Source organism: Belonocnema kinseyi, chromosome 9, assembly GCF_010883055.1.
Source record: "Belonocnema kinseyi isolate 2016_QV_RU_SX_M_011 chromosome 9, B_treatae_v1, whole genome shotgun sequence".
Lineage (NCBI taxonomy): Eukaryota > Metazoa > Arthropoda > Insecta > Hymenoptera > Cynipidae > Belonocnema > Belonocnema kinseyi.
In genome coordinates this window covers 17,979,669-17,992,596 of record NC_046665.1, presented here as the reverse complement: position 1 = coordinate 17,992,596, position 12,928 = coordinate 17,979,669, and the positions used below count along the sequence as shown (strand labels likewise).

The 12,928-nt window shown below is 30.8% G+C and overlaps 1 protein-coding gene across 4 annotated transcripts in view; it reads left to right on the top strand.

The window, feature by feature from the left end:
* The first annotated feature begins 1,311 nt into the window (after positions 1–1,311).
* Positions 1,312–12,928, top strand: part of LOC117179610 (NFU1 iron-sulfur cluster scaffold homolog, mitochondrial-like) — an 87,527-nt gene continuing 75,910 nt past the window's right edge. For 2 of the 4 annotated variants that reach the window (XM_033371596.1, XM_033371595.1), the window contains exon 1: positions 1,312–1,619. In XM_033371596.1, coding sequence (XP_033227487.1) covers positions 1,534–1,619 — 86 coding nt within the window. In that variant the 5' untranslated portion in view covers positions 1,312–1,533. Of the gene's footprint in view, positions 1,620–1,888; positions 2,100–2,176; positions 2,207–12,928 lie in introns of those variants that run through there. The other 2 variants (XM_033371597.1, XM_033371599.1) reach the window with 2 other exon arrangements.

The window sequence follows — 12,928 nt, the reverse complement described above, 5'->3', positions numbered from 1 at the left end:
ACTGTAGGAAAAAATCAACAAGATCGAGCGCCGAAATTATAATTAGAGCAAATTTTCTGTAATTCTATTGGGACGGCTGAAATATCCCGAAAAATAAAATTTTCGACTCGGTAAAACTCTCTGTCCCAAAAAATACAATTCCAAAACTAATAAAATTCCTGAACAGTTTATAATATTAAAGAATTTGAAAATTCACAAATAATAAGACTCCCCAAATAAAATTGTTTCTTAATCAATATTAATTATTTATTAAAACTACGATAATAAAATATTGTTATCAAATGAATTTTTGTTTAATATTTAAAGTGTTAAAAATTATTGTTTGAATTTAAAATTAAAATTATTAAAAAAATTTTACCAACAAATTAATATATAAAAACACGTGTTTTTTAATTAACATTTTGATTTTTCAGAAGAACTTTTGTGATTTAAAAAATACTATATACATTTTCAACCAAAATATCTTATCCAGAAATATATTTTGTTTTAATTATTATTTTAAATTTAAATAATAATGTTTAAATACTTCAAACATTAAAAAAGTTGTTTCTTTGTTATAAATATTTGATTATTTCAAATAAAAATAAAAAAAAATTGTCAAAGAAAAATGCTTTCAGCACTTGTTTATCTTGAAATGTCTTTCTATAATTTTTTTTTTTAATTAAAAAAATGATTTTTCGAGAAAATTTTTTTTATAATTAAAAAAAGGCTGTACCGAAAACCTGTATCAAGCTTCAGACAAAGATAAATATCTTTGCTTCAGATCTGAAAAAATTCAGCGATACATACATGTCAAACTTTTCTAACCTCAAAAAATTTTTCTACTGCTTTACCGTCATATTTTACGAAGAATGAGAAAACAAGAATTCGACTTCGTAGTACGATGAGGGCAGCACCTCGACAGGGCAGGAAATGTGATGTCCTATATATATAATTCCCCCCTCCGACGCCCCGTACCGCATCTACGTTTATAATATTTTTGGTTCATACAACTTTTTTTTTAGGCCTGTGTTATCATTCATTAAATATTTTTGAAAAAAGCACTCCAAATTTTTTAATATGATCCATTAGTACAATCTCATACTAATTTTAAATATTAAAGACGTATTTTTCATTTTAGTTTTACACTTAGACGATTGTTTATGAGACTGTTTTCGAGTTATTCCTGCAATTCGCACATGCAGCGTTGAACTTGTTTCAAATTTGCCGCTTGACGTATTTAAAAAAATGGAAGTATCCGTACAAATCCCTACGGACCATTTGATTGCTTCACTTTTTTAGATGCGCGTGGCCAGACCATAGTTTGTTACATCATGGTCCATGGCATTATCTGTATGTGTCGCACATAGTTGTTTATTTTTATGTTTTAAATATTGCAAACAGGCAGTTAATTTCTGGCAAAAAAGTACCGTAATTCTTGTACATCATTTTAAATGCTACACGTAAAACAATCAAGCAGACGGGAATACCACTCTAAAAAGGCATTTTCTTCTACCGATGATTTATGTGCAAATGTAGATTGTTCTAAAAATTATGGATAAATTAAAAATTTTAATTAAACCCGAATTTGCCAGCTGGGTTTTAACAGGCAGATCTTCGTTTATTTGCTCGTATTTCAAGTAAGTCTTTTCAATATCAAATTCAAACAAGGCTGCGGCTAGCGTCATGTAAAAACGAGCCTCAAAATTAAAAGAGGCTCATGCAAAACCTAGTAAGCCTCGAACTCCGAGGCCAGTTATCTCGTTTCCACCACTGCGTCTCTTCACTCAGCACGGAAAACTTCCGTCTCACTCTTGCAGCTGAAAATAGATTCGTGGTGGTGGAAACGAGACATCTGGCTCCGGATTAAATAGAGCCAAATATCTCCTCGCTGAAGAGGACTGCTGTGAACGATCCCATGTAAATTTAGTAGTGGACACTGTACTCTAAAGTACACTTTCCTCCAAATTCTCCACTTTAAAACGAGGGATTGACAACTACTGGAAACTATACACCTACTTCTGACTTCAAGATCATTCAGGATATCTCAGATACTTTAAGATATTTCAAATACTTCAGGCAACTTCAGAGTATTTAAAGGCATTTCAGAATATTTCAATGTACTTCATGATAATTCACATACTTGAGGATACTTTAAGATATTTTAATTTAATTCAGGATAATTCACATACTTTAGGGTTTTTGACGCACTTCAAGATATTTACAGGTAATTCAGAATATTTAAATTTACTTCAGGATAATTCAAATACTAAAGGATATTTCATGTAAGTACCATAGTTCAAGATACTTCAGGATATTTTAAGGTACATCAAGTTATTCCGCATACTACGAGATGATTCAGAATATTTTAAAATATTTAATATTTCAAAGTATTTCAGGATATTGCAAGGTATTTCAAAATGAATGGGGTTTATTTTATATCGATGGGTATAACGGTGATTTCCTACTTCCATCCCTCTGTACTTGTAAATACACAAAATTTTCGGTACTGGGTAGAAAATAACCCAAGACAACTTCACGAGAGCCCTCTCACTTCCCAAAGGTGACATCTGGTTTCAACAAGATAGGGCTACGGCCCATACTGTTCAAGTTTCAATGACGAAACTGCCACAAATTGTCTACGGGCGCCTCTCTCTCTCTCTCTCTCTCTGAGGGCTGACGTGGAGTGGCCCGCGTGTTCACCTAATTTGAGCATTTGCGACTTCTACCTTTCCAGCTACCCGGAGGAAAAGGTTTTTAAGCATCAGCCTCACAACTTTGAAGATTTCAAGGATTGAATGTGGGAGCAAATGTCCGCTATACCCGTCGAGATGTGTGAAAATGTAACCAAAAACTTCAAAATTCGTCTTCGTCAATGCATCGCTTCTAGGGGGCCATTATCTTTCTGATACAGTAGGACCTCTCGAATCGAAACTCTTCGCATCGAAATCCTCAGAAAATCTGAAAAAGCATCTACATTTTTTGTTAGAAATCTGCCAAAATCTATATTTTGTTTTAAATTAGGCCATGGACTATTTGCATCGAAATTTTGATACGAATAGCCGGATTTCCTCAATACACGAAGACACTTCGTTTAAATTCTCGTTAAACTCTTCTATTGTGCTGGTTTTGGGGCTGGCGGTAATGAGGAACAAACCCGATATAGTATAGCTCCGGATGCAAACGCTTTTCTTTGTTCACATCTGAGTGGCCACCGCGCATTTCCCGCAGCTCCTGTTTATTTAGAATTTTTCAAAAGGTCTAAATATCTTTTTAACGTACTTGAATTTTTTCTAAGATATTTTTTCAGTTATCTCTAAATAATAAGTAATTGTTCTTTTTCCTAATTAAAGCATTTCAAATTTAATGGTTTAAAAATGTGATATTTAAGACTGAAATAATATTTGAAAAATAATTAATAATTAAAACTGAAAATATTTTATAAAGGTTCAATCGGGCGTTTAAATTTGTTTAACTAATAAGACTTTACAATTGAAACAGTTTCACTTTTAACGTTAAAATCTGCAAATTCTAAACTGATTCCAAATCGTCTTGCAATATAAATTATTGTTTGTCTTTTAAATCTTAATGTACAGTTCCATTTTAAATATCATTAATTAATTTATATTGTCACAGCTGATCAACAAAAAATGTTTTTTATCCAAATTCTTCGAGTTCAAAATCTTATAATTTTAATCGTTTGAATCTTTAACACTGCATTTTTAAATTCATTAAATAAAAATGTACGCTTAAAAATTAAAAAATTTTCATCATAATTATAATTGAAACCGATAAGAATTGAACTAATTATTTAAAAACCGGTTGAAATCAAAGTTTGACAGATTTTTTTTCTAAAAACTTGTAAAATTTCCGGTCAAAAAATAAATTCAACAACAAAAGTAAACCTCGCCAGTACCGAAAATTTACGCGTTGCTACGCATTATTAAGGGAGAAGTATACGAAGTAATACACGAGTGAATATCCCTTCGTATTTTCTGCATTTTTACAACTTTTAATTTGATTAAGTGGAAAATTTTAATTTAAAAAGCCGGCATTCAAGAAGAAAAATATTCCTTTTCGCGTCTTATATGCCGGATTTTTTCAATTAAAACTTCCCGGTAAGCCATAAATAAAAGTTGTAAAAATTAATAAAATAATATTTGTTTAAAATAAACTTCATTATTCTTAGGGTATATTTTTTATATATAAATTTCATAACCTATAATTTTGATCATGTAAAATTTGCGTAAAAGAGGTGTGAAATCACACTTAACCTCAAATTTTCTTGAAATAACAGTGAAAATGAGGATATTATATTAACCGCCATGAGGCTTCAAACTGAATCACTTGAATGGAATATGGTACAATATTTCTCTAGAAATTTCCTAACGTCTCACTACATTCACTGAACAGTTGTTCAACTCGAAGACAAGTTAACCTGCACCAAACTGGACACCAATTTGTACTTCGCAGTAACGCTCACACACATAACTATAAGTTTTGGAAACATTGAGATAGGTTTTGAAAGAACGTGAGTGATTCAACCAACTTTTATTTTCCAATTCGTGATCTCCGTAAATTACGATAACGATTGCCATATTACTACGCTTTTCGAATATCCAACATGCCCTTAAAATTGTTTTCTAATACCTATAGAAAGCAATTTAAGGGGATGTATTTTATGTACCCTTAGCACTATTTATTTATATTATTTTGAACGTCAGTATTCAAAATCATTTGAAATGATTTCCACTGACTTCAAGATACTCCATGATATTTCAAGGCACACAATGATATATTAGGGTAATTCATGATATTTCAAGATACTTCAGGCTTCAAGATACTTCACGAGTTGTCAACCCCTCGGTTTAAAAGAAATCGCTAGAGAAATTAATTGAATAATGTATTATACATGTAAAGAACAATAATTAGGCCTTCATTGTTTTAAACGGAATTTTATTACTGAATTCTCCTCAATAGTTCAGAAGTTGCGCGAGAAAAAATTTTATTTGCTAAAGAAGTTCGCCGCGTCACATGGAGCGAGTATAAGCGAGTGAGAAGCTCCAGCCAGCTGGATAGCAACCCGACACAAAACGTTAGGCTCAAACGTATACAAAAATATCGTACTTTGAATACGAGGTTGTCTAAAAGCAGATTTCGAGAGAACACTTCTTGAATGGGATTCAATACTCAGTAATTGCATATTTTCTGCTTTGCATTCAGTAGCACTGAGAAAAATTCTGGTTTGCATTCAATCGCATTTTATAGCATTGAAGCAGGGGCTTAGCATGGGGGAGGCCCCCCCCAACTTTTGAAAGTCGGCAAGTCTAGGATATTTCATTAATAAACTCAAGCAACGTACAAGGAATTTCGGTAATTTTAGTTAAAATCGTTAGTTTTTTAACATTTTTAGGCAACAAATGTTAAAGAATGAGAAGTGAATTTGAATTTTCATACCAATATATTTCCTTGTTTCAAAAATTCGGCAATTTATTGTAAATGTGTCACTCGGTATTTTTCAAGATTTTATTTTCCAGAAATGCTAATTAATTCATAGCTTTTGGATTTAAATAGAAGAAAATTATTTTTTATATCTTGGGAAAATGTAAAGATATAATTCAGCAAATCGACGGCCTTTTTTAATTGAGATCTCGGAAAATATATTCAGATCGACGATGTTAAATTGACTGTTTTGTGGAATTGATAATTTTCAGACTCATTTAATTACCCATTTATTTTGTGGAATCAATAATTTTCTAGACTCATTTAATTACTGTTTAAAGTTCTAATGTTTCGTCTTTATGAGATTTTGTGCGATTGAAAATTATTCAATTTATCGACATCGCCTATTTCAAAGCTATTTTCGGTTTCCTTATTATTTAAATGAATGTTTGAAGTCAGGTGATTTCTCAGTTTGAGTGTGTGATGGTAGCCTTGACGCTTGAGAAAACCAGTGTGCGAGCAGCAGTGAATCGCGACAGATCGTTGTCCGACCTTTTCGGATCAGTAAAGTGATTAGCTCAAATAAAGACATTTAAACTTACATCTTACAAAAATGTCTATATAAAAGAGTGAGTGATCTGTGTGGTTCTTAAAAATGGTCTTAGTCTGCCAAGTATTCTATACTTAAAATCAAACTTGAATTATTCATTATTTCTAACGATTCTTCTCTGTCTATTCCTGATCTGGCAAAATTAATTATTCATAAACATAAACATTAAACAATTACCAAATTCTCACTTCATTTTTTGATTTAAAATAAGCGTCTAAACTTTGTTGAATCTGAAATTTAATTAATCTATTTCAATTAAAAATGTCTTTCTCGGTTCGCAAACATTTTTCACAGTCAATAAAATAAAACATTCCAACACTAAGGCGCATCATGTTTGCATTTGAAGTAATAAAAAACAAAATAAAAATTGAGGCATTCAAATTAGAACTCTTAAGTTTTAAACTTTTTAAATTGACGTTTTAAACATTCTTAATTAAAGTACTTTGTAATCGAATGCTCAAAAATTTATAGGTATAAAATTGAAAGTATTAACACTTCCCCATTAACAAAGTTTAAATCAAATGGAGATAATCTGCAAATTTAGAATTTTTAACTTTTATAAGTTATAGAGTTCAGAGATTCAAATATAAATATACGTTATTATTTTCAATGCTCTAAATTCAAGAATGAATCAATGAACCTTAAAAAGCTCTAAATTTTAATTTTCAAATCTTGAGAAATCTAGAAGTTGTTTTAATTTTTTCCAATTTAAAATTATTTTTGAAGTATTTTCAGAACTGCTATATATTTTGATAAGCAATAAATGGTAAAAAATCAATGTTTTTTATCAAAAATTTTCCACTTCAAGCGCTTTTAATTTTTAATTGTTCATGACTTCAAGTCTGCATTTTGAAATTCTTTAAATTAAAAATATCAGCTTAAAGTAAATGGTATCGTAATTGAAAAAGATAACAATTCTACTCATTATTTTAAAAGCTCTTAAAATCGAACTTGGACAGCTTTTTTCTAAAGATTTGTCAATTTCTCGGTCAAAAAATTAATTCTGCAAAAAGGACTGCTTTGAGGCACCGGATTTCACTTCGTCTAAAAACTTATATGTCTCTTCGAAAGATAAACGCTTCCTCTTAATTTCCTTCAAAATTTTCGTAATGCCTGATTATACCTGGTTACGCAACACATGACCTAAACACTAATTGACTGAAAACGAACTGAAGCGATTGTCCTGCGAAACTTTTGCCACTGACTGAATATGAGTGAAGCAGACGACAGGATTAACCGCGGAGGTTACTGTCTGCTTTTTTATACGCTCCTGCGTTGTTGTGGAGTTTCTCCACTTGCCAGCATCGTCACTCTCTCGCCCCCTTGGACCACCTTGTCATCTATAACGGGAACTTTTCCTACGGGACTCCAGTGTATAATTCTATGGTTTGGTTCCCATCTAGAAAGGTAAGCTCCTCCGTTGAGCTAAAGACAGAAACATTTTTCAAAGTTATACTTGTATAACGATGTCAGTTTGATTTTCTTACCAAATTTGTTGTCTTCTCAATGACAAGTGACAAGTATTTAACAAATGGAAATTTGTTATACTTTAATGATCATTTTAATTAGTAGAGTTAAAAATGTAAAAAATAAATATCTCGGTTGTGGATACAGATTTTAAGCTGAACTCTAGCTTAAAAGAAGATTGAAAAACGTCCGTTCACTGCAGCTTTTACAGTTTATATTGTTTAAACTTCTAATTAAAAAATGATAAAATGTAAATCTTTGACTTTTTGTGATTGATGTGATTGATCAAGAAAAATCATGAAATATGACTAAGAGTAGAACTTCTTTTTTAACATATGTAGTCGTATCTTAAATAATTTTCTCTTCCCAAAATTATGAAAATATATAATTGTATTCCCAAATAATTTTCAATTCTTCCAACAATCATCATTTGTCTAAAAAATTTCGTTCTTCATTCAAATTGTGAAAAGTTTTTATCTATCGGCATAAATTATAAAAATTTGAAGAATGCTGAGTTATACATAGTTATATATACGAGTTTTCCAGTATTGAAACTCATTAAGACCGTAATTATTCCGACGCTTTTGATTCAATCATTAATAGTTTTTATTGGCCGTACAAATTTTAAGATGAAACCGATGAATCGAGAAGTTTCTTTTAAGCTAGATTTCAGCGTAAAATCTCTATCCACAGACGAGATATTTTTTTTTACAATAAATCGTTGCAGTCGGCAAATTCCACTTATTCAGTCGGCATTTATGACAATACTCACCCACACAATACTCACTTCGCATACAGACGTATTCAAGATTTAGACTTATTTTTTGTGGTTTGCACTTCTCCACGTGTGAGCTACAGTTATCCAGAAAAGAAGTCCAAAATACATATTTGATCATGATTAAGGACTATATTTCGCTCAGTCTATGTAAAATTGCAATAAGTTTATTATTTTATTAAATATTGCTAAAAATTGCCCTATGTTTCACATTATTTGAGACGTAGTAACCGTTTAAATTTTCGTGCATACTTCGTAAAAAGTTTCTTTCATACTTGGACAATGCACCTGCAAATTTTCAAAAAAATCAGAAGCTATTTCATTATTCTGAATAGGTATTTTATGCAATGATGTGAACAATACTTTAAAATAGGAAAATTGGTAAGTCTGACGCAGGTACTTAGTAATTAATTACAGTTACTTACAGGTAGATACTTATGAATCATAAAAAGTGTGGTTTACATACATCATATTTGTAAATGAATGAATAATAATAAAATGCCTAAACCATTTATTATTGTGTTTAGCCATTTTCAATTAGAATAAAGTTAGGTGGTCGCGGACTTTTTTTAAATTTTACACTTTTTGTATAATTAATTAGAGTTAACAAAAGTAATTGTTCAAATAATTTATTATTATTAAATAAGGCTAGAAAGTTTCGATTTATTCTGAAAGTTTTTATTATTTGTCTATTTTTCACTTGGAGTGAAACGTAAAAATGTTGTTAACAATGTGTTGAAATATCTAATGTTCTCAAACTCAATATCAGTGGCTCGGCATCCTAAAAGTTAATTTTTTTTGGTTTAGAAAAACATCTCAATGGGTACATCCACAACAATTTTGTTTGCCTTATAGTTAAATTTGTTGTATAAAATTTGACTCTTAAATAATTCAATTTAAAATTAAAACTTAATTTTGCTTGGTTAATAATTGATAATAATTTATTAAAAAGTGGCAAAATATCAACAGGAATTGTCGATTTTTTCAACAAAAATGTGGCGCCCGCATGGCATAAAACACATGATGTGACGACTAAAGGCATACGCATGCAAAGCCGAATAAAATACAGTGTCAGTTTGATAAAAACAATCCAAATCATTAATCATCTACGTTTTCTGGCTAAAAGGGTTTATTTTCGTGAAGTATCAGTATGCCTGAATACGTTAAACCCAGTTTGGATAATTATCCAAAATTTGTTACACTTAAGATGAGTGATTTTTTTTTGCGAAATGCTCCAATTTCAACGTTGCTGAGAATGGAGAGGTAGAGAAGTAAAAGTGAAAACATAAGTAAATGGGATAAATGGAAATATTGAATACACAAAACCTAACCTCACTTTTTTGTAGATGCTTTCATAAATACTTCTTGAAATACTTCTATAAAATTATTATGAAATTGCCCTACCGAAAGAAATCTCTGAGTTTTCTTGAGCAAAGTAGCCTGGCCCATTTGAGTCTATGAACAAAGTCGATTTGAAACAAAATAGTCTCGGAGATAGTTTGAGAGATTCGGGTCCTTTTCAAGATCCTTTTAGTGGTCCTGTTAAGAGTGGTGCGACGGTAATATAATTTTCCTTTTGTATTCGTCACATACCGGGCGGGCAGAGTTATTTATAGTAGTTGATCGTGGCTAATCCGCTCTCCCTTTTTTAATTTCTCTTCAAATTATTAACACTTTTTTTAATTGATGGATTTTCTCATTATACTTATTTATAATTATAACTTATATACTGATATACAATTTTCTAATTGAATTAAAAAATGTTGTCTTTTTGGCGTATCTCATTCCATTTACGAGAAACGTTCTATTAATTCCAATTTTAAGCATTAAAAAAAAAAAGTTAGATATCTGAAGGCATCGAAACCCATAGATTCCGAATTATTATGTTTTAGGCTGTTAACTATGAAATTAAAAAAAATCTACTTCTAAATTTTAATCCGAAAGCTTAACAAAGGACCCTTGAGTGTCGGTTACTCTATTCAGATAGCCTCTCTGCTTGTTATTTATGATCGTATTCTTATTTCAATTTCGGAAAGGATATTTTAAAGCCTTCAGACCATTTAAACGAGCTTCCTGGACCTTTAAAAGTATCTACGTGAGTGCCTGCGAAGAATTTCTCTGAGCTTCTTTGATCTAAAGAATTTTTAGTATATACTCAAAGATTCTTTTCGGTAGGGTGATCATTACTTTTATAAATACTTTATTATATAATACTTGTTGCGTAAATAAACTATTTGATTTTGCGAGGTTAAAGTACCTTTGTTCTAGTTGTTTTGACTGTTATATGTCTTGTCATGTAGATGCTACCGATAGAAATCTGAGTATTCTCAAGCGAAATAGCCTGGCCCATTTGAGTCTATAAGCAGACTCTATTTGAATGATTTAGTCTCTGAGATAGTCTGAGAGATTTGGGTCCTTTTCAAGGTCCTTTTAGTGGTCCTTTTAAGAGTTGTGCGACGGTAATATAATGTTCCTTTTGTATTCGTCACGTACCGGGCGGGCAAAGTTATTTACAGTAGTTGGCCGTCGCTAACCCGACTCTCCCTTTTTAAATTTCTCTTCAAATTATTAACACTTTTTTTTTAATTGATGAATTTTCTCATTATACTTATGTATAATTATAACTTATATACTAATATACAATTTTCTAGTTGAATTAAAAAATGTTGTATTTTTTGGCGTATCTCATTCCATTTACGAGAAACCTTATATTCATTCCAATTTTAAGTATTAAAAAAAAAATTAGATATCTGAAATCATCAAAACCCGTAGATTCCGAATTATTATGTTTTAGGCTGTTAACTATGACATTTAAAAAATCTACTTCTAAATTTTAATCCGAAAGCTTAACAAAGGACCCTTGAGTCTCGCTACTCTATTTATATAGCCTCTTTGCTTGTTATTTATGATCGAATTTTTATTTCAATTTCAGCCTCTACTTGTTATTTATCTACTTGTTTTTAAAACGGCAATGTAAAAAAAATTAATTCTTCATCACTATATTTAAAAGTATTTGTATATCGGGGACTAACACAAAATAACAAAATTATAAATTAGCAAGAACAAAATTATCGAATTATAAAATAAATGAATTGTCAAATTCCCATAAATATCTCTATTGCTGAAATTTAAGTTTGACGAAATTTAAAAATTGCCGAAAATAATAATTAGTAAATTATTAATTAATGATTAATGAAATTGTTTGCCTTCTTTATAATTTTATTAACAGCCCATTAATTAAGAATCAATTAACTATGTTCGGCTGTTCTAAATTTCGAGGATTGAAATATTTGTGGGAATTTAATCATTCGTTTGTTTTCCAAGCCGGTCTTGAAGTAGTTGAATTTTAGTTTCGGATATTTTTAAATTTGGAATTTTATTTTTTGCCAATTAAAAATCTTGTCGTTATTTTGAATTTGGAAAATTTTATAATTTGATAATAATTTATATTTTCGGCATTTTTTTCATTCATTTGTGTATTCGTGATTTCTTTTTAATTATTTTTTATAAGTTCTGAATATGCATGCCATTTTTTGGTTTGTTTGAATTATATTAATTATGCCGCTTTTTCCTATACTAAAGAAAATAATACGTACGTACACAAGTCTCATTTACTACCTGACTCTACACTATGAGGAAAGAATTATTTTAAAGTATTTTTCATATTTATTTTTTAATTTCCATTCATTTTTCCTATGGTACTGCATTGTTTTGTAGAACAAAGTTACTATTAGCGCCGCCGCACGGCTGTTTTCAACTCTCGTGAAACATTTTTTGCATTGGGCAGTACAGTGGAAGCACCCCCTACATACATCCCAGCCCTCCGTATATATAATACCGCAAAATATCAATCAGCTTCGAGTTTTATATTAACAAAAAGGCCTATTTTATATTTTTCTACTCAAAATAAAAATATTTATTGTACATATCGTTAAAATGATCTTTACAACAATGCACTGTTGACGTTAAGGATGTTTTAGGGCTTATGTCAGGTCAAACAATTTTGTGCTATTTTTTTCGTTCCTCACCTTTGGTTATATATGAGGTGTGTTCAAAAAAGAAGGTGACTTTATGGTTTTCTCAAAAAATATTCATTTATTCCTCAATATTTATATTGTCCCTTTCAAAGTAATCCCCCTCAGATATAATACACTTGTGCCAACGCTTTTTCGAATCATCGAATCACTTCTGATAATCATTTTGTGGTATAGCCTTGAGTTCTTTCAGCGATGCAGTTTTTATCTCCTCAATCGTTGAAAATCGAGGTCCTTTTATGGGTCTCTTCAGTTTTGGGAAAAGAAAAAAGTCACTGGGGGCCAAATCCGGTGAATATGGAGGCTGAGGCATGACTGTGGTGCTGTTTTTGGTCAGAAAATCTTTCAAAAGCAACGATGAATGAGCAGGTGCATTATCGTGATGCAAAAGTCACGAATTGTTTTTCCAAAGTTCCGGACGTTTTTTTGCGTATCGGCTATCGCAAACGGTGCATAACTTGAAGGTAATACTCCTTATTGACCGTACGACCTTGTGGTAAGAATTCCTGATCCATTTTCCACACAAAATTTAATGCAAACTCTTTGCTCCATTTTTTTCAAAAGAAGAAAATCGCCGAGCACACCAAACCCTTCTAACCTTTTACGCCTCTGCCAGAAAAA